The following is a 27,638-nucleotide window of genomic DNA, read 5'->3' on the forward strand; positions in this document are numbered from 1 at the left end:
TTGCTTGCACTTAATATTTCAGAATAAATGTTTGGATGCTTCAAAAATAGGTATTTGCAGAATGCAAGAACTCCAGTGGTTAACCTGAAATGTTAATTATTTGCCATTGTAAATGGCAATTAATCTACAGGCCTGTGCCAACAAAACACATCAATTTTGTATCTTCATATACGTTAAAACATGGAAAACTTGAGGGTTTTGAGATGTTCTCAAAAACTTTCACAATATTACACAGAAGCAAAAAGTAATTTTTGATTCAGACCTATAGAGTGCAGGACTTGAGTATGCTCTTGAGGGACAGTGGTAACAAGAACAAATTGGCATTTTGCATTACTCAACTATCTGAGTACTTATGCCTGCATTACTCCAGATTTGGGATAGAAAAAAAAGACAGTCCTCAAGCCTTTGTTTTTACAGACCTTTTCCCTCCCTCCATGAAACAGAAATACACACTGATTACTTTCTGCTGCTGTGGCTTGGTCAGCTTCTGTCTGTTCATTTTCAGCACTAGAAATATCAGATCCATTTTCTGCCTCAATATCTTCTTGAAGGCTCTTGTCCACGTCGTTTGTGCTGTGGTCAAGCTCTCTCTCATGGTCTTTGGACAGCTGATCAGCCTGTGCTGGAATATGTCTCAAATGAGGTGATTCAGGCTCATGATGGCTTACTGGAGACTGCTGGAGATGGTGTTGCTGTCTGTGTCTTTCCTTTTCCATCTGTTTGGCTTCCTGAAGCTACAAAAGCATTGCAAACACAGAAGAAATTCACTATCAAAATAAAACAATAAGATATATGCATTATTTTATAGAGAAGAGATATCTATTGTCTCTGCTTACACAGTAACAGTGTAAGAAAATGCATCTTTGTTTAATTATAAATAACTTCAGTATGGTGGGTTAATCCATTGCAAGAGGGATGCTTCCCGACTATGCATGTAGCTCACACCTTCGCTATCAAAGAAGGGATGACCACACTTCATAAACCATAGAGCCAAGAGTTGTCTGCCTGCCCTATTAGGAAGCTCAGGGAGTAGCTGTGACAATAACAAGGTGTGTTTGGAAAAACATCAAGGCAAACTCTTTTTTGTGCTCCCTTGTTCTGGAATCCCCAGAAAGGGAAGAATTTCTGTGACTTCTGTACACCACCCCCACCCCAAACTTCATATTTTCCACCTATTTCAAAGGGCAAAACACAAGAAGAAAAATATCAGATACCAGATTCTTTTTTCTCCCCAAAGTACCCAAGTTAGAAAAGCCAAAAAGCCTTAATAATGATGAAACAAATGTCTCAAGCTGGTTTGCTTTCAAGAGGTAGTTTCTAAATAAAGACACTGAGATACTCACTGCTTGATTTTCCATACGTGCAAAAATGACATTCAGCATTTGTGTTAGAGTGGCCTTGGCTGTAGTTTGATTGATAAGATTTTTGCTTGCTAGGTAGATATTGTAACATGTTCTTACAGCCTGTAGTACTGTTCCTTCGTGGATTTCTATGTGTTGAGATGTTACTGCAGTGAGCAAAGCCTAATAAACACACATAGATACATTTACCAGTCAAAACATTTATCAGTCAAAAAGTTTACAAATTAATAAATACCAAAACTGGACTACTTCTAAAATATATATAAATAAATATTTTGAATACAATTTAATTATGTTTTCCCCCATACTCTTGTACCTATATTGGAAAATCATACCAGTTATATTAAACTGAGTGTTTTTCATCAACATATCAAAGTATTACATGTTTCATAGCACATAACAGCATGAAGCAACCAAAGGAACCATCAGAGAGGTAGCTAATAGAAGTCATCCTCAAATTTTCTAAACATAAAACAGGAACAGACTACCCATTAAAGCCTGGAAGGGAAGCCAAAGGGTCCAAAAGTTATTTTAGAAATAAATGTAAATGTGATGAACAAAAATTGAGTATGAGGTTAGACAGCTATACTCAGATAACTGCCTTTTACAACAAGCTCTTTTTGGTAGATGACAGAAAATTGTGTTGGCCCCTCTGTAGAAATTTGGTTATTTCTTCCTGATCCTGGTAATCTCTGCCTCTCTTTAAAAAAATAAAAGCACATAAGCCTGTGAAGATCAGATAACACAGAAGTAAGGAACAAATTAGCTTTATGTGAGGCAGAGGCAGGCTGGATTAAAGGGCAGAAATAGAGGCACATAAAATCTGAGGACAGGGTTTGAAAACATTGTCAGGGATGTGTGTAGGAGAGTGGAAGGAAAGGGGGAGAGCCTGGTTTGCAACAGTTTGTATCCATCACTGTAATCCAGTAGAAGGAATGAGGGAATTTTGAGCATTAAAAACTTTGACAGTTACCATTCAATGGGATGTTTGGGGTAAGAAAGAAAGAACTGGAAGCACTGGAAAGCTCCTATTATTTAAAATTTGTCACAGTTAAAAAAGTTAGCTCAGGTGGGATAATTTACTCGTCAAACCACACCTCGCATCTCTTACTGACATTGTCAGAACTTCTATATACCCAAGGCACCAAGAAGTGGAGAAATAGTACCCATCTCTCACTCAAAGCCCTTAAAAAGTAACATCAGTCACTCTTGAAAACGAGCTGAACAGCTATTTTTTCCAAACCACTACCGTCTGGACCCAACACAGTACATATTTAGTTAATATTTCTTTCACTCAGTTACAAATTATATCACTGATACATGTACACACACATACTCAATAATACAGCAGTTTAGGAACCACCTCCAGCTCCTCACTTGGAAGACAAGGTCTCTTGCAGCCTAGCACTAGGGACACTAATGAAAGGTGCAGGGGGCTCCAGTCTCCATCTCTGGTTCTGGTGATGCCATTCATAAAGTTAATGTCATCTTTGTGTCATCTTCTGTCTCCTTCTTATATTTGGATGAGTAAGAAGCTGATATTTGAAAAGTCAATTTTAACTTCCACCTCAGTTCAGCGAAATCTTATGATGTTTTTTCACCCAACTTTTAATAATAGAAAGTGGAGCCAGCTATTAGAGAAAGGTGACAAGGCTACAGATAGATTATGTGCTCTTTTGTTTTAAATGGCTTAACAGCTTCAATTTCCTAACTTTTTTCAGTATGCTTGTTATGAATAGCAGAGCCTGGTTCTTTTCACACCACCTGATTAGAGGTGTGGAAGCAAAGAAATGCTTCAAACACACACTGAGACATACCTCCTTAACATCTTAATCCAAATTCACTGAATAATATTTTCTGTGCAGCCTGAGGAATCAGGGTTTCTACAGGGCATCTCCCTGCAGATATCAAACTACCAAGAGTTTACAGAGCTTTTGATAGTCACTTCTTTGGGTTTCTTTCCTTCCCAGGCACTAGATACAAATCTTAATGACTACCATGCACATTTGCAAACTGATAAGCATTTTTAGCTTTGATCTTTTGCTAATATCTTCCATCCTCCTTACAATTTAGAGTCATCCTCAGGCTATTAGTTATTCTAATTTCACACTTCTCTTCTGCTAGTATGCCAGACCAGTAGAAATATGAAAACAAACGCAAGACAGAAAGAATTTTACAATCACTTTCTGAACATCCTTCCCTCTTGACAGTTTCCATTTAGGGCTCAATTTGATGATATGCCCTAGACAACATCACTTGATTCTCTATCATAGAAGAGTGTATCATTATCACAATGGCATGACAGCTAACTCTGAGAAACCACAAGTTATGAGCAGTGGCAGTATTGCTCCTCTGAAACCCTTGTGAACTCACAGGTTAGAAAAATAAATCCTTCCTTTCTCATTTTAGTACTTTTCTTCAAGTTACTACCCCTTACTCTGTGACCAAGCAACTACTATGATCAACACAAGGAAGAAGAGAGGGGTGACAGATGAGTAGAGGACAATTACCTTAGCTCCCAGAAAAGCAGGAATACTCAAAATCCAAAACTGCTACAAAACACAGGTCCTTGAGAGATGGAGTAACAAAAGCTCTGCCTTCCTCCCAGCCACACTCTTACTCTTACTTCGCAACAGGTACAGAGCATGAAGCCACTTGTACTATTTTAACAGCAACTCATCAATACAAGTAAAAATCATCGAAAACAAAAAGCACCCTCAGGTGGTTCTCTGGTGTTTAGTTTTGGGGTTTTGTTTGTTTTGAAAGTGGCTTCAGTACATGCAGAGTATTAAATGCTTGCTAGGACAAGGGATGGGGTAAAGGAAAAGTCTGGGAGCAAAGCCTGGACAGACAAATGGCTCCCTGCAGAGGTGAGAACAGCAAGCTACTCCTATGGAGTCATAGCATTATGTTGCTCTTTTCTACCATGTAAAATTTTGCTCTTCAAGGCTTTTTGCAATTGAGTTCCCACTCGTTCTGGTCACACTTAGCTCATCTGCTCCCACAGTATCCTTACTGTGAGCTAATAAGCAAACGAAAGGAAAAAAAAGCGTACTTTATTTACTCCTCCCCTTTGCTGCCCTTTAGAAACAGAAGGAAACCTTTGTGAAAGGTTAGAGCCGCCTCATTCTCCTTCAGGTCCTTCCAAGGAAGCTTTCTTTGCCACAAAACTCGCAAAAATACCAACAGCCAACAAGCCCTCTTTGCCCTGAAACTACTGGTGACGATTCCGACTGAGAGTTTGTTTCCTTATGCTTTCCCTCCAGTCCTTCATACTTACTGTTCTGTGTTTGGGAAAGACCTTACAGTTCTGTGCTGCCACCTACTTACTATAAATAAGGCTTATTAATTTTTATAAACAACCATTGGATGGCTTTGGGAAAGGAGAAAAATCCCCAGGATAACTTCCTGAGTTACAGATTATCATATCTTTGTGTGACACTCACAGTATTTTTTTCTTTTAGCCTGAAGCACATTTTCCAAGTGAATTTTCTATTATTTAAAACAAATGGATTAGAACAGTTCAGGAAGTATCCTGCTTTGTGAGGCAAAACAAATGTAATTTTAAAAGTAAACTAAATTAACAATAATTTTCTACTAAAAACATCCAGCATCCATCTATAACTCTACACTTTTGATTCCTCTCACACTGAATATTCTATAAGAACAGCATGGTTACAGCAAAATAATGTGACTACAACCAGGAGAAAAATTTTCAACTCAGGGTCAGTTTTTTCTTCCTCTCAGCCAACTCTGATCATCTTATCTTTGGAAGATTTATGACACAGTACAGCTGTCATCTGATCAGCACGGGCTTACTTTGTCTTGATTTCGTAATTCAGTTGCTTGGAAACTCCTGAGTACTTGGAACAGCACATAAAACACAGTCGCCCTAGCTCCTCTCTCTAGTGTGAATTAGCTACTAGAATCACATAATTCTGTTTCCTTTGAGAGCATCTACAGAGTTATTTTCAATTTTTTTTAAGTTAACTTGCACTCCAAACACTTACTTATCACAGAATAATGCGTTAGCATGGATCGACTTTTGAAAAACACAGGAAACTGAACTCCTTAAGCCAAAGCTCCTTAAATCAAATAACCTGCATAGATATATAATTTTTAAGTGACACTAAAAAAAAGTCACTAAATAACATTCAACTTTTCAGACTACAGCCATCAAGCACACACAAACATAAGTTAAGCTGTAAAAGTACCTATATACTTTCCATATGGCAAACCAAGGAAAGAAAACACATGAGTGTAAACAGTTGATATCATATTAAATACTGCCTCCTCATCCTTATTCATTCCCTATAGATTAAAAAAAAAAAAGAAAAAAAAAGAAGAAAAAAAAAGTTTTGCCATAGTTTTAGTTCTGCAGGCACCAAAAGGCCAGAAGACACATATACAGAACCTCTGCAACTGTCAGTGCAAGTCTGCACTCACACACCACAAATGCCACAGCAGCCTTAGGAAAGCAAGCCTGGAGGCAGAAAGATTCAATCAAGGGATGTTATTTCACACAATTTGAATAAACCTCTTTTAATTGCATGAGCAGACTAATTACTTGCATTATTTCTGCCACAACAATCCCCACCACAACAACTACACAAGAAAGCTGTGTGGCTTCATATCAGAATTACACCCGAACAAACTAAACTACAAGGGAAATGAAGGAAAAGGCCAATTTCCCATTCTGGTTCATCACAGAGTCTGTAGATGAAGAACAAGAGCATCACAGCAGAGAAGAGAACATGGGAGCGATAGGAGCAGAAAAGTTAAACTGGTGTCTCTTGTTGCAGGACATGACTCTAAAGCTTAGATAGCTAAAAAAAGACAAAATGCACTTGTCTGTGTCAGCAAGAAGATTATTTCCTTGGTAGTCAGCAGAAAGGTCTTTTCAGAATGTCTGAGCAGCTCTGGCAGTTGGGAACTGGCTGAAGATGACTCCACCCCGGAAAGGCACCACGCAAGTAGGAAACCTGCAGTGCCTGTTGGCTCTTGCCCCATGATGGCTCCCAGATCCCAGAGTGAGGGCAGCACGCTACCCAAGGGCCGCCCATCCTGCATGCAGAACCAAGACAACCCTCCAGAGAGGAAGGCGTCCAAGTGATCAAAGTTCTCAGCTTGCACTGTGGTGTTGGTGAAGCAGCTGCCCTGTGGGAGTGCTGCTTATGTTGAGGGTAACAGCCTCAACATGCTTATGTTGAGGGTAACACCAGCAAAAAAAAAGCAGGAGATCCAGGTCTGCTGCCTTCTATCCCCCTGATGGAATTAAGGTTCTTCAGACAACATACTAACCACCAGAACCATGGAAGAGTCTAAGAAGATCATCCTTCAAATCATACTGGAGAAGCAGGGTCCACATTCATCTCCAAATTGAAGTGTTAGGAGGCCTGAGAGAGTATGACTGACTTGGAAGTTTCATTATTCTCTCAAAGTCAAAAGTTCTGGTCTTTGCCAAGGTTATTTAAAATTTTCAAGCTTTTTATGGTGTTCTGTGTATTGGACAAAGATGGAGTCAAAGTCAAAACAGCACTCTCAACTTTCCCAGTTACTCTAACATGGCAATTAGCTACACAAAAACAGTAAAAGAAATTAAGGAGCTAAAAGAGTGTACACACTTAATGCACTTTGCAATTGTTGAAGAACTGACTTTATCAAATTTTCTCCTGAACAGAAGGAATATTAGCTCTTAAAGCCCCTTCAGGCAGGGAGGATTGGAATAAGAAAGCATTCAAACAGACAGTATTACAATGTGAGAGAGTTATAATAGTTTCAGCCACTGAAAGTTTAAATCAATAAAAAGTTCCCTTTGCAGGATGGAAAACATCTTAAAAGACATGAGCAAAACAACACAACAAATCTAGAAAACAGCAGCATGAACCAACATTTGTAACAACTATCTGCAGAAGTGGAGTGCAAAAAAGAACAGGGAAGGTTTGAGCTATGAAAAGGAGAAGAACAAAGTACATTCTTTGCATTAATACAAGTAAGTACAATCTGCAAGAAATGTCAATGCCTCAGGATACATATACTCAAGATTATGAGGTAACAAATACTCAATTTTGCTTAACTAACGTCAAATGTATTCTTCACTCCTGTTCACCATCACAGTTATTTAAAGACTGCTGTTACAGGAACAGGGTACAGCATTTCCACTAAGCAGCCAAATTCTAGTACTTGGCATAGTAATTTCCTGAAACAAATACCCATAATTAATGGCTGCAATCAGAAATAGGTTCCCCAGAAACATTTGTACAAACTCCACATGCAACATTTATATAAGCTGTGGAAACAAACCCTGGACCTCCTTCAAGCAAAAGTGTATGACACAGCAGTACAAAGCTACCATGGTAATGTCCAACTGCCAGGTCTAATTGCATTTCATCAACAAATTCCAAAATAGATTTTAAGATCTGCTGCTTAATTACCATTTCTCCCACTGGGAGTGCAGGATTGTTTGACAGTAATTCCTCACAATTAGAGGCTCCACAGGTCTGCTGTGAATGAATTTCACCCAGTGGTCTATGTAGCAGACTTGAGTCCACAACCATGAGTTCACCCAAAATGCAGTGGAAGAAATTAGGGGAAGGGCAAAGAATAGGGAGTTTCCATCTCCAAGAAACAGGATAAAGAAAATATTTTAACACTACCATGACATTTACAAATTAAGCACTTCTGGTTTTGAACTCAGAGGTCAAGAATGTCTTCCTGCTGCCACCACTATAAACACAGGAAGTATTAAACATGTTACCTTTATTATTTGTAGCTGAACCCCTTCGTCTGTTTGAGGGCCTTGAAAACAGCCACATATTGTCTCGATAATTCTATCAATTAGTTTTTTTCCTGGAGCTGTACTGTCTGGAGCATTCCCTGTCAAGTGCCCATATGCTATAAGTTTCTGGAGAGAGGAAAAAAACTCATGTAAATAAGAGCTTTAAAAAATTAAGCCAGCTTTTTGTTATAAATAAATTCACTTGATAGTTCTAACTTGCACAGAATAAATAAAACAGCACCTTTTACCCCATGTATCATAAGACATCAAGGATTTTTTATATATCCTCCAGATTTATTCAATTTTCAGTCAGCAACTGCTATACAAAGTTTGTCAGCAAGTTCTGTTCAGCAGTTAATGCTCTAAACCAAACAGGATTCCAAAAATTAACTCACATCACAGAAGTCTTTATATATAGTCAATATGCAAATGCTTTTTATACCAGATAAACCATCTGCAAACGCTCTCTATTTGAGCTACTAGCTGGTGTTCTATTTTTTAGAGTTTTTTCTGGGGTTTGGTTTTCTAGTATCCTTTGCTTTCCCTAGGTCTTCAATAGTTAGAAGTGAAATTAATTACAAAATTAGTAAAATCCTCTTCTGAACACTTTAGGCACAAGAGTACTTGTAAATCCCCATGCTACACAGAGTAGCATCATGGTACAAGAGCAGGCCAGGCACACATGTGCCTGTGACTGTAAATTGAGTTCACTGTTGGGCTGCTCTGGAGGAGTGAATGGCTAAATACAATGTTGTAGAATTTCTTCTGAAAACATTACAGGAACCTCGAGAGTTTTGAGAGACTAGACATCTTAAATTGTAAATATTTTACTGCAATTATAAATAGTATAAAATGAATTTCTAATGCTATACCTGCTGTGTTTGTTCAACACACATTTAAACACATGAAAATAGGTTGCTGTACATAATAACCCAACCAGGAAACCCTGGTAAAACACACAAAGAAAAACACACATACTCTACACAATAAATCAGGCATACATTCATCCTTTGTGAGAAACACATTCTGTAAAGTAAAATAATAAAAACCCCATGACATTATTTATTTCATATAACTACTCCCCCTCCAAAGCATCAGGATTTTACAGTTGATAGTAAAAACTCATCTTCATACAGACCTGTAAACAATCTAGAGATGTACTGACAATCCTGGGGCACTTGGACTGGCAGGCCAATTCAAATGGTAGGAAGTATTTGTCCGCTTCAATGAAGCTTGTCTTTGATTTCACAGGTGGAAGAGTGCTTGAACCAGACTTTGCTTCTCCATGAGGGGGACTAAACAGAATGACTGTATTAGAATACTGTAAAGTGATCACACAAATTGTTCTCACCACCACAATGTTTATAAATGAAATAAAATATCAAAAAAATTAACATTAGGAAAGACAAACTTCTAACAACAGTAACCCGTGAAGTATTCTTAACACCTTTTATACTTCATGGCTCCTTTGTGGACCAGGCAAATTGACCCACTTGCCCGCTAAGAGGCTATCCAGTGGTACCTGCTGGTATGGAAGCAGAAAGACTTGCTTCCTCTCAAATACCAAAGGACTCCCCTTACTAGACTGGCAAAAGCACCAAACTAACAGAACAAAATGAGCAGAACCTTTATCTCAATCTCTGCTTCAGGTAACAACACTTAATTTAACAGTCGAGTCGTTACCAACATATCTCACTTGGGTAAATTATCTGAAAACACTAACTGTACAAAAGCAAGAAAATTCTGAGCTGTTGAAGTTTTATTGATTACAGCACCTTTAGAAAGGTCATGATCATTAATACCACAAAAGGATAATTAGGAATGGGTCATTTTTCACTAATTTGAGTGCATCAATGCAGTTTCGCTTTGGCTCAAAGCAAGATGTTTAGATTTTTCATTTCATAGAATAACTCATCACCTTTATATAAAGCATTCCCAACCTTTTTTTTGCACTCACAGGTACCTTTAGATAAAAGGTAAACAACACTGGCTTGAAAAGCAGTATTAAAAAAAAGTGCAAAGTGTCATATTCTGTAGTGAAGGCTCACAGAATTCTTGCAGTAATTCAAATAGATCTTGGTAGAACAACTGCACTGAAATACAGCATGCACGTTGCTAATTAAAACTGATGCTTCAAGGAATGCACTCAATTTCATGTTCCCAAAGTAGAAGAATGGACTGCTAAGAGTTCATTATAAATCCACAGCATGTCTGCAGTCCCACACATTATAGAGTGGGCCTTAAACTAATCAATACAAATTAGTTTCAGCTTTTCAAGGAGCAGGCTGGATTGTCCTTCAGATGATATCTGTCACCACATTCAAATAGATCTTGTTTAGGTTGCTTTAAAAGAGCACTCAAATTCAAGACTTAAGAGTGAGTAATTAGTATTAAGATGCTACTTTTTACTGGCTACATCTCTTTTGAAGATTTAAGAATTTATCCCTACATATTTTTTTCCTGAAAGAAAAAAAAGAAACCTCTGAAGAAGGCCAGAGTTGTTTTGGGTTTTTTGGGCTTTTTTTTTTTTTTGTTGGATGCATAACTTTATTTATTGCCCTGTATTTTTCTGCTGGAAGCAGAGCTCTTTTGAACAACACCCTAATCAGATAAGCTGCAGAGGAAGTACATGATTCTTCTATGTTCCTGAATCTCTGTGATACTCCCTATAAAAGCTTTACTCTGAGGAATGAAAGGGCAGTTATCTGTTGCTTGTGTCTTATAACAAGACTGTACCTCATCCAGCGATTATGCCCATTGAAATCATCAAAATTAAGTTAAAAAGACCACTCTGAAAATAAACCCAGAATTGTTCAAAACAAGGAGCAGGCCATGGTGAGATTCCAAAAATGAAGAACCCATGCCACAGCAAGCTGCTACATTAGCCTGGAGCATCTCCTATTCTCTGAATTGAAAGCTATTTTAAAATGGGCAAGATATTAAATATGGAAGATGATGCACATTTGTCTCTGGAAAAGCAACTCAGTAAAGCTCTTCACACTGCTGGGAATGTAAGGGAAGGGGATAGCAGAGACAGGAGAAGAGAAACTCAAAAGGACTTCTTAATGTCAGTGAATGGCTTCTTAACCCAGCAACGATTCCCAACACCTTCTTCCCCCAAGGCATCTACAAAGCATGGGAATTATGAAATATGCTGGTATTTATGTATTAGCCATAGAGAAAGGCTAAGGTATGTATCAAATAATGGATTTGGAAACTTATTTTGGCAGCATTTGCTGCATAATGGTTACATAAATCAGCTTGTACTTTCTTATTCCCTTCCCCTGCACCCCACTACCAAATACCAGTTCTGTTTAAAAAATAAATAGCAGAACAAAAGGAGCTGTTTTCCATGCAAAATTTCTGGAAAGTGGAAATTATCTACTCTTCAGTTCATTCCAGGTTAACTGAGATCAGTTACCTTGAACAGGGACTGGAAAAATTAAAACACTCATCATTAAAAATCCCTTATTAGGACATTTGAATCTCAATTACAGAAGTAAGATCCTGAAAATAATTTAATAGACTATGAAGTCTCTCTATTCTAGGGCCTAGAAAAACAGTATTTTCTACTGCACCTAAACAATTTAACTCTACACTAAGAATAGAGAAGTCCATTCACAATTTCCAAGACCAGCAAAGCCTTCACAGTAGCAAAAGGTTACTGTCAAAATAAAGACAGCACCAAAGAAACCAAAATCTATTTAGAAAATGGCTATAGGAAGATAAGACATACAAATTCTACTCCCAAAAAGATCCCAACTTCAGATATTGATAGGGCAGAAATTATGCACTGGAAGTTCAGAAATGGCTCAACCACATTTGTATAAATTATTTTAATTCTGTGGTCTCATTAGTTTTAGCACAGTATTTAACTACAGGACTGGATATTACTTTTCCTTATTCAGTGCCCAGAACAAATACCTCTCACTGAATATTTAACATAAAGCATTTTTTCTTATCATGCTTCACAATGTGGACTTCTGCTTTATTTATACCACTCTAAGAAAAACCTATTATAAATTCATATTATTACTTTCTGTCTGAGACAATTTTGTAGAGCTGGATGCAATGTTTTCTAAACGCTATATAAATATGAAATTTATTTTTACAATCTTACTATGAGCTCATTGTATTGACTTCATTCTGCTGGGGGAAAGCAAAGCACAATTTCAATCAGATGCACCCTTTAAGTTTTACAAGCCCAATTTTATAAGCTGCAAGACTAAATTTTTCAGCATATTTGATTTTATTAAGTTTTCTTTTACATCTTCTTAAACAAAGTTTCCACTGACTTAATTACTGCTGGAAGTGATTCTATTTTCCAAACCAAAACTGTAGATTTCTGCTCAAATATCCAGGAGATGAAGCAGAAATCCTTAGCATCCAACTTTGACAGCTGTGGTTTTAATGATTTGCCCAATACTGAAATCCAGTTACAGGGCAGAATAGAGATCCCCAAGCAGCACCCAGCTGCCTAAGAACATTTTCATCCTCAGTTTCACCCACTGATCCAATTCTCTCAACAAGTGGTATGAACAGTCTTCACCTCCCAGTCCTGACTCAGAGTTAGGAACACTGGATGAGGAAGACAATCCTGTGAAACATGTAACGAAATGCCAATAACAGATCCCACAGCTCAGCAATACTTAGAAGTTTGCTGACAGCAAAAGACTGCTGAATGCCAATTTTTGGTTTTACCATCACTTGTAGAAGAATTGTCTTCACAAATCTATACCTATTCCCTAACAAGGTCCTTTCCAGACACTACCTTTGCCAGTTACATTACTTTTCTCTGCTCACTCCCACTTCCTCGCCCCAACCTCCTCCCTCTGATCACTCCAAGTATTTTACCTGCATTCTTCCCCCTTCTCTGAATCTACTTCAAGGCTCTTCCAGCAATACATTGAAATAAATTTCTGTGCCATCCACGAAGACCTTTTCCAACTCTGATCCCTATTTCCTACGCTCCCAGACCAGAGAATGCCACCCTGCTCCCTTCTAAGCACCTTGTGCTGCTTCTCCTAAGCCCTGTACCCTGCACCAGAACAGCCAGACACATAAAGCAGCACTATCTGTACATTTCCAGACACCACCAACCACCCAAAATACGCTGAAAATGTTTTTCAGAGAGAGTCCATACTCCCCATGCAGAATAAGTATGGTACACATTTTAAGATGTTAAAAGCACCATCACTTAATACAATGAACTATCACATACCTTTGCTTTTCTGTTTCAGCCTTTATTTCCTCTGTAAAATGAAACAAAGGCATAGTTATAGAAATGGCATCATAAGCACATTTACAAAATTAAATAACAGAAAACTACTGGATAGCAAAACTATTTAGGCAAACATTTGAAACCAGGATTATTATAAAATAGAAAATACATGTTTACAGTTTCGTAAGTACCTGTACTCTCCACCTGCACTGACTGCAAACTGTATCATAATTACTTTGTTAATCTGTATTCAAAATTGGATGCTTAAATTTGCATCCAGTCATGCCAGCTAAACATCATGTCCCTGAAATGCTTCTGTGAAGACACTGGCCAGCTCTTTTCACAGCTGATGTATATAGAAATAATAAGGAAAACACAAATATTATTCAAACTATTAATTTACCCATAAAGAATATAAAACATATACTGCTTGATAAATACATATTATACAGAAACACAACCAAACAATCCACTGCTAGTTCTTAGATGAAATCTGAATGACCAGTTATCACCCCTGGTTTTAAACAGTGTGAGATACCACAGTAATGACTAAGGGAGAGGAAAAAAGTCTGTAGCACCTCTGTTTCACATTATTTTAAAATATATTATAACAGAAGGATGAATAGTTGGCAAACATTTTCAGCAATTTTTTTAACTATACATTTTCAAAATAATTGTAGATTACTCCAACTAATTTTAGGAAACATCTTTGAGTCAAGACTAGTCTTGTCTATTCTCTAGTCATTTTGCATGCTTAAATCACAGGGAACTTCATAAAGCCCAGTGCTGAAGCAATACATACTTAAAATAAACTGTACAGGATCAAGAATGAAAGAGTGTGCGTGTTTTTAAAGGAATCTCAGGAGATCTATTCCAGTATCAAGTCCTGCTCAAACATGCAAAGCCATAATCAACTAAACCAAACACTACCACTTTGATTTTTGTGTATAGGCCTTAAACTAGCGGCACGAATTGATTCTGACAAAAACCACACCAACTTAATCTTTCTAACCAAGCTCCCATGCAGCAAAAGCACACTTTGTCTGCCTCCTGCCCTTCATTTGCCATTTCACATGGTCATACCGATTCACTTACCAACACAGGCTCTCATGCTTGGTGTTTTATCACAAATCACTTGTAGCAAATATGTTTACTAACTCACTTCTCAACATCCAGAGAACTGAACATATGGAATGCACATCACCTAAAATCTGTATTTACTTCTGGTAAGACTGATGGTCATATTTACACTGAGAGGTTAGCAGGTCACTGGTTCATCCCAGAAACAGCTACTCCAGAAGTTGATCAAATCTGGGCTACCCAGGACTAGACAAAACATAAAAATAATTCCATATTCTAGGCACTAAGCATTCCTCAGGAAGTAGCAATAATAAGACTCATGGTCTGCAATGTTTCAGTAAAGTATACCTTCCTCCCAGATTATGACATTACGACTTTTACTCACTTGGAGACAAATTCCTGACCAACAGAAAGGAGAAGAAACTCTCTTCCTCCCTTCCACAATCTCCATACCTTCCATTATTTTACCTCCCACCTTAGCATTCACATCCAGGAACTCTGCTCCCTGAGATATGCTGAAGTCTGTCCATCAAACAACATTATCAACCAACAGGTAAAACTGAACGACTTCCAAGTTTACAGTTTCCAACAAAACTGACCAGAGGTAAAAAGCTTTTACAAGTATCATTCTAATTAAATTACTACAATTTCAAGCAGCATTGCCTAAGTCTATTCATGTGAAACCACTGATTTTATAATGTATGTTAAATAAAAAGAAAGGTTCTTACAGTGGCTGATATCAATTATTTTTACAAGACTAGAATATTTGTAATTGCAGAGAAGCATGATATAATACCATTAGTATGAACAAGGTAAAACAGCAAACTTGAACTTTACTTTTACCCTTGAGAATAGAGAAAATCTAATTTCTTTCACTGTCTGATTGCTGCCTCTGCTCTCAGAACACAAGTTAATCACAGCACAATTTCACGGTCACGTATCAACTACATTCAGTAGGAAGCATACAAAAATTCAAGAAGCATTATCACCAGAAAACCAGATTATAATAAAGGTAACTAACAATTCTCATGTGAGGTAACTAATCTGTTAAAGACAGATGAACCAGAACAGTTACTGATGCATTTTTTCAATGGGAAAAAGTAATCCCTGCAGAACTAAAAATTAGCTGGAAAGGAAAGATGAAGCCAGGCTTGACAACACTCCTTAATTTGCTCTCCCTCTCTCCAAACACACAACCAAAACTGCAACAGAGAGGATCTCAGAGCCAGAAAAGCTTATTATCTCAGAATTACCATTCATTCTGGGAGAGAAGAAATAAAGAGAATGTAAGATGCAAGAACAGGGGATGAAAACTGTAGGGAAGGACAACATCTTCCTCTGTATTTTTTGTGATGTAAACACAGAATTACTATGAAAAAGAGCTCAGATTACTCTATGGTACTGAAACAATCCCGTGCCCTAAAATGGAACTAGTTATCATTATTTAAAAGTGCGGCAGAAATGACAAAATAAACCCCTTCTGAATCTCCCCTTCACACACAGCTCCAGAAGACCTCTTTACAGAATTCTGTGACCTCTATGACAGAATTAATGGAAATACACAAAGCTTTTGCACACTGAAGCTAGAGCTGATCAAAGAAATATATTATTTTGCAGTTTTACAATGGCACGTATCAACCGTTTCCCCAAACAGGCAAAATGAGTCATGTCCATGAGTTGCAACATAATTTTCCATTTCATCTACACTTTTACAGACCATCATCATTTCAAAGAAATCTCTGAAAACAACTAAGACCTTTGTTGTTGGTTTTGGTTGGGTTTGAGTAATTTTCTTCACAGCAGGTTGTAGATGGTGCTGTTTTTTGTGCTGGAAACACTGTTGATAACTCAGGAATGCTTTAGCTAAGCAGTGCTGACAGAGAGTCAAGGGTTTTTTTCAGTTTCTCACTCCACCCCACCAGTGAGTGGGCTGGGGCTGCCCACCACAACAGCCAACTTCTACAGACCCCAGGGTATTCCATTCCCCAGGGTGTCACACTCAGCAATAAAAAACTGGGGCAAGAGGCAGGGGGTGTGTGTGTGCAGTTTGCCTGTGCTGCTTGGGGGCTCGCTGATAATTGCACCACTTGCAGTGGTGAGCTAGTGCATTTTTCTGCATCACACGTTTCTTGTGTTTGATTTTCCTTGTCATTTCTCCCTATTTTCCTTTTTCTAAATTAATCTGTCTTTATCTGAATCCAAAGTTTTTGCCCTTTTACCCTTCCAGCTCTCTGATATAAGCCAGTTAGTTGCTGGCCAGAGATAAACAGCAACAGGCATCCATAATTTCATTCTCACCTCTCCAGCTTTAATTCACTACTTTTATTATGACATTTGAACACTTTTCCTTACTCTCTTCAGACTGCTTACAGTTTTCAGTATAAAAAACCTCAAACTAGTTTCCAGTTTTCCCTCTTTTCCTTTAACACCTTATAACCAACTAATCTCATGTGCAACTATGAAATCAACAAATTTCTCTGTAATGACTAACACCAAACAGCAATATCAAAATGTCCAAGCAGGTCAAGTAGGTGCTGTGGGCAGTACTGGATTGTAACACTGAACAAAACTCCAATTTAAGAATAATTAACTGTTTACCTCCTATATCCAATTCAAAGTATGATTTAAACCTTTAAAAGCATTTTGAATAACCTAAATTTCAAATGGGTATCTTTAGGTACTATTTCCTTCTGGTTACCTAAACATGCTGTCATAGTAAGTGAAGTAAAAATATTCTAGAGTGATACTTTGGCAGAAGTCAAGGATAACAGTCTCATCAAGTAAGGAATAACTAAAATGTTATCTTCAGGATTGCTACACAGAGCTAAATTCTATGATATCATCATCAAACTGTACATCAGATTACAGGAAAAAGAATTCTTATAGAACTTGCTATTGGGAAAAATGCAAACTACCATGAAGTGGAAAAATACTTTACAAGTTCATTATAAAATATGATGGTAGGTAAACCCCACACATCTAAAAGTACTTAATACATCTCATTCTATTTTTCCATTCTTGCATCAGAATTGTATTCAAGAACAAGTATATATTACATTCCCACAATACTGTATTCTAAACAACTGCCAGAGAAGCACATGCATAATTCTTAATTCCACAAGAATCTGCACATCTAAAGCCTAATTCTCACTGTAAGTATCTGAATAAAAGCTTATTAAATATATAATGAATTCAAGACAGAAAGCAGTGGCATTTTAAAGAACTGTAACATCTTAGGTAATCAGAAGACAGAACTATCCAAAGCAGCACAGGCTGCAATAATTCAAGGAAACAAGTCAATGTTTGGAGTTCACATGACTTCTACTATAGAAAACTACTGTGAGAAGGAAGCAATTTGCATTCAATTCTTTCAAGTCAAAGCAGGTGGATAAGATCCAAGGAACAAGCAGTGAAGATGAATTTAAATTACACCGCTATCTATATTAAAAAAGGTGAAATCATATTAAAGCATTAAAGCTTTGCTTGAATTGACTTTGCTTGCATTCTTCCATCCAAGTATTCTAGTGACTGTCTCCAGTATCATACAAAATATTGAGGCAAATAAATGATTTAAAAACCCCACATTTTCCCTCATTAACAATACAGAAAATACTTCTCCATTTCAAGAAGTATTACAAAAACTCTGTAATATAAACCTAGAAATTCCTTATTTATTTGAAAATAACTTCAATTAACTACACTCCCAACTATGTAATAAGATTATTACACATATGGTAACAGTTTAATTTTAAAAAAGTACCAAGTTTGAACTTACAGTAGCAAAGCCATATGACAGGGACAAAAATACCAATTTCCCCTTCAAAGAGAAGAAATTCCAAACAGATAATGCTGAGTATGTTCTTTCCTGAACTGGGTTATTAGAATTTATTTCTGAGGAAACATCTCAAACTTACTTCATTTCTGCACATCTGTTAGCTTCAAGCAGTGTTGAAAAATCTCATCTATTCAGCTAAAGTACTAAGACCCAAAAGGCACTAACAGACTCCAGGGAAAAACCTAAAATAATTACATCTAAGGAGCCCAAATAATGGAACTGGAGAAACATACAGCTGTTTTTAACTCAAGCTCCACTATCCTAAAAAAATTATAATCCAGAGATGCCCTCTGTGGGCAATTTTTGCTAAGTCAGTACATTTAAGAAAAAACAGTAAGTTTATGTCAAAATACATGCTGCAAATTTAGCACTTGCTTTCACCCAAACATTATCCTTAACATCTAAGCCACTTACAGATCATCCACAAAGCTGAAGATTTGCCAAGAGACAGTGTCCAGAGCACACACACAGACTACTGAGGCTTCCAGCTGACCACTCTTCTTGCTCCCACAGAGCCTCTGTGTCACTGCCTCTGAACTACCCCAGTTTCAGTCTGTTTCCTTACCAGAAAGGAATGAAAGGAAACATACTAAGGAGGTATGGAGAATGTCCAACCCAGATTATGGTATTTTCCTGTCCTATTTGATTTTTAACTGTAGCAGTTAAATTAACTACTAAGAGGTGTAATTAACTTCATGAACTTTTAATACATGTATCTGCAATGTCAATGGTGTATCAGTGTATGCAATAGCAAATAGACAAAAAAAAAGAAAGCTTTATAAAAAGCCCCATTGGGATCTCAAAGCAGCACAGAATAATTAAACAGTTTAGTTTAACACTGTACTAATCTCTTCCCCTAGATTATCAAATCAGGTTGACCTGCCTAACACTGGTAATAGTGCAATGAAAATTCATTACAGGAAGACAGTACTGAAATGATTTGTATTTTGGGTTGCCTGCAAAACAAACCACTCATTATGAAAGCTGAAATTGTTTCTTAAATGGAATTCCCAAGATACATATCACAGCACTATGTCTTCCTCTAAATCCTATAAATAGCTTTTTCTGTCATACCTTCCAAGAAGAACAGAGATCTCCCCTCCCTTCCTTCAAACCCCCTTCAACACAGTCTCTAGAAAAGGTGGACAAAAAAACCCCTTATTTTTGGGAGTCCAAGAACAGGCTGATAATGGCACTAGGGTGCAGCTTTTCTTCTGTTTTAATCCAGCTAATCTAAAGAAAAATGGGACTGGAAGCAATGCAGATGAAAGTACAAGCACAATATAGCATCAAAGTGTGAATTTTAACTGTATACATCCTCTTCATTGTATAATATCACGAGTGTTCCATCCCTTTAAAAATTCCTGAGCTCAGACTTTAGCACAGGCCTTCAGTGAGTTTATTCACACATCTGTACAACTGCTAGTTCTTGCTCGGGTTCCTTACACCTTTTCATTATACTTAGTTTCCTCTGTCTGTAAAATTATAGCTCACACAGCAATGGCACAGGGACAGAAAACAGCAAAGTTCTGTACATTTTTAAGAAAATCACTGTTGTGGTCTCATTTAGCACGTATATAACAGAAAATAATTATTGTACAGACAAATAAAAGAATCTCAGGAGTATTTTTGAACACTTCCACTTGCTTTCCATTCCAACATATTACACTGTTGCAATTTCATGTTTACAGGTATCCAAGCAGTAACCAAGGAAGCAGGTTAATTTAAGAAGCAGCATTCCAAACAAACAGCAGTTATATTTTGAGTCTGATAACTGTTGATGAAATTCTGTATAAATCCTCCTCGTTGTGCTCTACAAAATCTTGAAATCCTCTAATCAAGAGAAATGCTTCCTTGGTATGAGAAGTCATATCTCATTATCTTTGAAAAACATGGAGGAATAACCTTTGAATCATGTAGAGAAATATTTATATATACATACACACAAAGTCAAAACTCAGAAGTCACAAACACTGACTTAGGTAGCATGCTTCAACTTTAGATGACACTACCTCCTTTGAAGAGTGCTAATACAGGAAAGGAACAATATCTGTTGTTACTTCCCATGCCCTATTTTCTGATATGCTACAGATTCACAGCAAATCCTGTCCAAGTGTTTCTCTACTTTTACATCTGCACTTCAAAAGCTGTTATGTCTCATGCTCCTTATTGTTTTGGTTTTTTTTTTAAATCTTTGAAGCAATCTTCTCCTTTATTCTCAGTTTTCTTTTTAGCCATTTTTAGATGGCACTAATACTAGAACTACAGGCTCTCCCCAGCCCTGCTCACAATATACCATTCAGGAATATGCAACTCTGCTGTAAATTTAGAAACCTGAATGCACAGCCTGTCTTGGTTCAGTCAAACTTAGAACCTGCTCCTTCAGTTTATTACATATGACATTTTCAAATACAGAATCACTGGCAAATTATACAAAAACAGAAACTACTCTAGTGGCCTTATTCTGCTTAAAATTAATTCAGAATAATTCAGTCCACAGGGGTTTTATAACTGGATTTTCTGTAATAATCCTTCTATTTGCTAAACCAAGTTGAGACTACTGTCAAGTCGCTTCTCTACTTGAGGAGCAGTGACACACATATAGGTCACACACTGCCAGGGATAACTGAACACTGGTCATTCTTAATAGTATTTATTTTCTAACATGTGGCTGAAAAGCTCACTTCCTACAGCAGTAAATCCTCTGCTTCCCCTCATTACTATATGGGTCATCCTTTGTTAAATCTACAGTAAACTCCCAGCCACACCCAAATGTGTGGCTTTTTCTTAGATAAATATAAAAGAAGAGAAACAGACTTTTTAAACAGTTACAAGAGGTCAGCCATGCAGATTTAGTTTAATCAAGATGGGCATACCTTTCAAATACCTTGTGCCACCCTTTGGCACCTCTTCCCACAATCTCTGTAAGTTCCATGCTCAGAACTGGTGGTACAAGTTGCTGAAAAGGTCCATTAACATACAAGCAGCTTGGTTGCTTACCAAACAGTCACTTAACCAGACTAAAAAAAGGATCTTGCCAAGAGAGACAGTTTTCCAGTGTGCTTTAATGCAGTCTATCTGAGGGTGGCCACCAAAAAAGCATTTCCTCCTATTCCACTGTCTGTGCATATCTGCATTGTCCTTAGACAATAGCTACCAAGGCACTGCATTTAAATAGCCTGACAATTTTAGTTTTCATTAGGTCAGAGAGCTATTTCAACTCACTGGAGATCTACATGACCCTGAGTTGCCATACCTCATGTGCATCTCATGTTTTGGGAAGGAAAAGCTGGAACAGAATTGCCCATTGCAGCGTACACCAAAAAATGCATTGGAATAAATACACTGCAAAAGGTCTATAAAGTCTACCCACTATGTCTCATCAAGAACAGTGCTATTTTTATAAAATGAAGTAAAGTTTTGACAGGACAGTAATGTTTCTTTATCACATAATGGGGAGAGAGCCTGCAGCTGTATATTCTTCTTCACATTCACAATGTGTATAGTTTTTCTTACTTTCCTTCTCACGTCACATATTGAAACACTTGTGAGTCGTGTAAATTCTGCTTCTATAGCCTACAATTCCAGCAACACAGCAACAACTATTCAAATGGAGACAGGCAGCACATTTTGAAAACAGCATAAACTTCATGTGGATATTTTTATTACTTTTTCGTAATTCTTGCTGCTTAAAGAAAGAAGGTAGCACACGTGTGCTATGCACACAAATGAGTCAGCTACAACTCAGAACAAAGAAAGACTATTCAGCAAGAAAAATTTACAATGATGTTCAATGTTCTGAACAGCAAAAAATAAGTTACTACTTATTTTTGCACACCTGCACACTTGCACACCTGCAATAGAACTCCAGATGGATTTTACTAGTTAAAATGTAACAAAATAAAACCAGATTAAGAACATAAATTTTGATATTTTAACTTAAATTTTAAAAGACTTTTTCAAAAAAATCCCACAACATAAATGAGTTCCTACACCTGTTTTTATCATGTGGTCAAGGATCGGATGGGGAAGAAAACAAATGCTTTACTCAGTATTACTGCTACTGCTGGGGAAGTACAGGTTTGTAAATTACAACCGACTGGAATAACAGAACAGAAAATGAAATTCAACATGGAAACATGAAAATGCGCATTGAGGAAGGTTATTTATTTCTTTAGTAAAGAATATGAGGGGAAAAATTTTTGCAGAGAAACACCAAAATAAGACAGATCTCCTACAAGAGTTTGATCAAAGGGCACACTACAACTGTTCAGGTCCAAATTACTACAACTTAAAGAAAAAGCCATTTCACTAAGTGCAACAGTATACAAAAAGATTCTTACCAGTATCTCTCACAAAAACAGCACACGCTGGACTAAGAAAAGCAAGAATTCCAAGTCTTTGGAGATGAACAGACAAAACAAAACCTAAACAAACCATAAAAAGCAGCTTCTCTGCCTCAGGAATTGATTTTTCAAATATTCTTGCAAAGAAGCGTAACTGACATTTAAGCAGCACATAACAAGGTAAATGAATCTGACTACCAATGATAAATTCTGTAACATAGTGATTATAATCAGCATAATTCTTGTCAGAAGCCAGACTTTATTTACATCACCTCTGTCAATGCAACCCAACATTACAAAGCACTCTGTGTGAATTCCTGCAAACACTTGTAACCCCCCTAAATAGAGTTGGGAATCTACTAATTGAATTAAGTTTCAAATTTAAGGGAGAGGGCAAGGTTAAGCCACAAAGGATGACAGAATTTAATAGTCTGAAGTAATATATAACTCCAGCAGTCTCTATAGAATAGTTCATGCAAGATAAGGGGACTCAACCCAACTCTTGTTTACCTGAATCAACTGACGGCACACATTATTTTGTCAGCATATTCATCAAAGAGAAAACAGAGTAAAAAATCAGGACAGACAGAAATTCTCAACAGTGTATCCTGCAGAGAGACTCAGTACATCCAGTCCTGCTATCAATTTTCTCAAGCATTCATTACTTCACTTGATTGAGTATTTGCTCCAGTCAGAAGAGCTGCAGCTTGTGCTGCATGCCAGAGCAGGGCTGCAGACACTCTCTGGGCATGGTGGGTTTATGCTTCCTCCAAACCACAAGGAAACCGACAGCTCTGTTGTTTGAAATGGTGAAGCATGTTTGCCTATTTCTAGAGAATGTGAGTCATCAATAACTCTTGATTTGCCACAGCAGATTGATATGTTGCCCTGTGAAATTTTGAAAAGTCAAAAGCAAGCCTCAGTTCTTCTGCAAACTTAAAATAATATAACTGACTACGTATGACATTTCTGGTGAAAGCCATCAGACAGGAAATGTAGTATCATGTCCTACAGAGAAAAGCTTGTAATAATGCAAGCTTGTGACTCTTCCATATCAAGTTTGGCTTCCCCTCTTTCCATTCCTTTAACTGAATAGCTTGGCTTCCCTCACTATTAGAATCAGAAACTCAAGCACATTGCTTTGCTTGGAAAAGCGTGGGTTTCTGTCAATAATAATAATAATAATAATTTTAAAAAATAAAATAAATATATGCATATGTATGTCAGAGGTGGAAACAAACTTTGCAGACAGAAGACTGCATCGAAGTAGGGGCAGCATTTTTAATCAATTCATTTTCACGTGCCTGATAAAGCTTATCTGAAATGAAATACATCTAGAACAAAATCCCATGATTTGTATCTCATCTGAAGGGACACAATGAGCTTCTCTCTCATTTTTAAGTTTGACCTTTAAGTTCAAAGCAGGCAAACATGAGCAGTCTAACTAAAAAAAAAAAGTCAATCAAAGATCTGATAGTGTGAAATAGTCTCATTCCTCTGCAATGTAATTGCTGGATTCTTCCACCATATCCATCCCTGTAAGAGAGAAATTTCTGCGAACTCACTTGAAGTCAAGCAATGCAATAAATGGAAGGCTTAATAGAAACATGTCTCTTAAGTATCTGACTAACTCTTAAAGTATAATTAGCATTTTAATTGTTTGCATTTACAACTGGCAAAGTATCCCAAACATTCATCAGAACCTACATTTACAAACACAAAACGCTGCATTCCAGCTAGGATTCAGTTTGCTATATACGATGTTTCTCCCTGGATGTTTTCATGCAGGCTGTCTGCCCGACCTCTAGTACATGCCAAGTTGTCACTGCAACAGGGAGCTGAGGAAGCTGAGGTGCAGATGGACCAGGATGTTGGCTTCAGAATTTGCCCAAGCATTATCCACAGCCAGAGAGCTGAACAATAATCATGGAATACAGGAGATCAGATACACATAAAGGCCTCTAATCTTAAGCATCTCACTCTCTAACCGTCCCCTGCTTCAAGAGGTTACGCTCTCATGACAGCATGAAAAACATTGTAACAGAAGTAGTAAAAACCACGAATTCAAGTCACAAAGTCAGTTTCTCAATTTCTCCCCAGCACAAATACCCTCATATTTTAATGACAGTATTGCAGTTACATACATAAAGTGATGCAGTTACAGAAACTCACAGAAACTAAAAGAAACAAAAACCATTTTCACTTACGTACTTGGGTTCTTAGTGAACCAACATTTTAAGGCCTAACCAAACCTAACTTGCAAAGAATCAAGCTACAGTATATTCTGCAACAGTCGAGCTCTCCCTGTGTTATACAAGCATTCTGTTCTTCCTGCTTCAGATGTAACACAGCTTTTTACACCTACATGCAAAGTTTAATTCTAGAATGAGTGTATCTTCAGTTTATAATGCCATTCCCAGAACATAAGTATTTTCAATCATCATTCCATGTCACAAGTCAAGGATTTGTATGCAGTAACTCCAGTCCATTTAATTAAGAAGAATTTTTTTTCTTTGTAGCTAACCATGCATTTTCATACATAAATTAAAAAAATAATATAGTTTTGAACTTTTGTACTACCCAGATCAAAAGCTATTTCACCATAAAGTACAGACATAGAAAAATAAACTTCAAACAAGAGGAATGAAGGTATCTAATACAGTTTGATGGACAATGAATGTTTCATGAAGTACACAAGCAAATCAGAATCCAAAGATGCAAATAAAAACAGATCAACCCTATACCAGATTTTCAAATAAAGTTAATGAAAGCTTTTAGAACTGGGGAACAAACCCAGAAATTAAATCTAAAAATAGTTGACTGTATCGGACAGAAAGATACAAGAACAGCAAGTTTTTCTTAAACCCTTGATATCCAGCCTTCATTTTGCTTCCAGGAATGGCCAACAGCATATGCTCAAGTAAATGCAGATTACAAAAGCAGGGCAGGAATGCTGCAATAGTTCCCTCCTACCAGTATTTAGCCATCTGTGGCTTACGCTCTTCCTGTGCAGAGACTGCTCCTGCAGGTTTGACAACCCTTGTTAAATCTTCACTTAATCACTTTTCAAACAATTTTAACTTTTGGGAATGAATGCAATTAACAAGCTTCAGGAAAGAATTTTTTTTTGCTTTACTTAAATAAACTGGGTTCTTTACAAGCCCTCTGTATCTGCATTATGAGAAATTACAATGAATTACTCTCTCTTCATGTCTATGCCACTCACAATTTTACAAACTTTACCAATTTTTTTCCCTTCAGGGAACAAGAAGCACAGTCTGCTTGATCACCTCTGCAAGACATTCCACACTTCCAAGTATCTTTGCTGACTTCTGTATCAAGAAGGCAGCAGAGAGCAAAACTGCACATGGAACATGTGGTATCTTTATAAAGCAGCCTAAGAGCTTCATTTTTTTCGCTATTGTTTTCACATTTGTCTTTTTGACAAAGGAATCAATATTCTGACAGAATCAGTCACAATAATTTAATGCCACGCACCCTCTTGACAGATCTAAGTCCTATTTAGAGCCCATATTTGTGCACCCACAGTTCTGACCAGTTTCCCCCTCCACACAGGTCAGTTTGCATTTAGCAGAACCTTGTGATCAAGGAGTGGGTCAGTACAGCGTAAGTGCTGCCTTTGGCAGGTTGTTTCCATTCTGTTAAGTATTTTCCTTAACTAACCTTTGTAACCTCACCACTCACCCCCAAACACCACAAGCCTCTCCAGAACTGAAATACCTCTTTGGAGGGAAAACAGGCTATGTCATCCTTGAGAGCTCAGAACCTTCAGGAGCCGTGGATGAGCAAGGTGGCTGAGGCTCACTGTTAAACTGTACTACCTTACACATATCCATACTCAATGGGTCTGCAGATCTGGGATGGCAGGTGTCCCCTCAGAAAAGCCCACACTGATTCCTCCTCACCACAGCACACATCCATTCTGCTCTCCACAAGCTTTATTCTTTGCTACAGCTCAGACTTGCCAGGCTGAAGCTCTCAAGATTTCTTCATCCCTTATATCCTTGGCGACTTTTTAAAGAAAAATAAAACCAACCACTGGCTCTAGTCACATTTAGTACCTCCCATTCCTTTGTTAGCAACTAATGAAATTTAAATCTTACATGTTCTATTACACAATCCAACAATTTCAGATTTGAGGCCCTTTAAAAACTCCTAATCCTAGCAAGTTAATAGGAGCTTTAGTTTAGACTTCAAATTGAGATTTTTTTTTTCCCCAAGTCATTAATTACAATTCCTCTATAGGAAACTTCCTCAGCTTCCACAAACAGCAAAAAGCTATGTTTTTATCTACCTCAGTACCTTTGTAATCCCCAAATAATTTTGTGATACTGTTATCACTTACAAGCAATATGGATATGGGTGTGTTTTCTCTGCCATTAGCTCGTACTGGCTTTATCACAAAGCTTGGAGGAGCTTTTATCAATAGCTGATATTCACTAACTGTTAACAAAATACGTGACAAACAATCAGCTCTAAGATTCTGCTCCCCATTTTGATCCCTCCATCTTGTGTTAGTCTTTTTGACATAAAAAACTCACAGTCTTTAATGAGTTTTTTCATTACTGCTATAAAGCTGTTTTTGAGACTATGTTTGAGCATACAATGATGGAATTGCTCACAGTTACAGATGAGCTCTTCAATTGCTACATCTTAAACCAATTCCTGGGTACTTCTCAAGAAGGACACGAGCTGCTCAGTACATCTTAACTCAGTGCTACCTGTCAATGCAATTGAATTTATTTACCTACCCTGACTAAGCTTTCTGTCAATTACACATTCCTACCTTCATAATTAATGCTATGGAATTAAGAACTTTCCACAAATTATCCCTTCCTGGGATTCCTTAGGCATTCCTGGCCTAAGACAGCAGCCTCATTTTAAAACCACTCATACCTTCTCAGCTGACTATTTTTAAAGACTTCTGGCATTCATACATAAGCAAGCATACATTCCTTTTTGACAGAGCTACCTATTGATAAAACTATTTCTTGAG

General features: G+C 37.3%; 1 protein-coding gene across 1 annotated transcript in view; it reads right to left on the reverse strand.

The window, feature by feature from the left end:
- ARFGEF1 (ARF guanine nucleotide exchange factor 1) overlaps window positions 1-27,638 on the reverse strand; it is an 84,872-nt gene that overhangs the window by 44,934 nt on the left and 12,300 nt on the right. The window contains exons 2-6 of the mRNA XM_005479356.4: window positions 13,361-13,391; window positions 9,278-9,434; window positions 8,119-8,265; window positions 1,344-1,523; window positions 461-734 (exon numbers count right to left, since the gene is read on the reverse strand). Coding sequence (XP_005479413.2) covers window positions 461-734; window positions 1,344-1,523; window positions 8,119-8,265; window positions 9,278-9,434; window positions 13,361-13,391 — 789 coding nt within the window. The remainder of the gene's footprint in view (window positions 1-460; window positions 735-1,343; window positions 1,524-8,118; window positions 8,266-9,277; window positions 9,435-13,360; window positions 13,392-27,638) is intronic.

This window comes from Zonotrichia albicollis, chromosome 1 (assembly GCF_047830755.1).
Source record: "Zonotrichia albicollis isolate bZonAlb1 chromosome 1, bZonAlb1.hap1, whole genome shotgun sequence".
In the NCBI taxonomy this organism is placed as follows: Eukaryota; Metazoa; Chordata; class Aves; order Passeriformes; family Passerellidae; genus Zonotrichia; species Zonotrichia albicollis.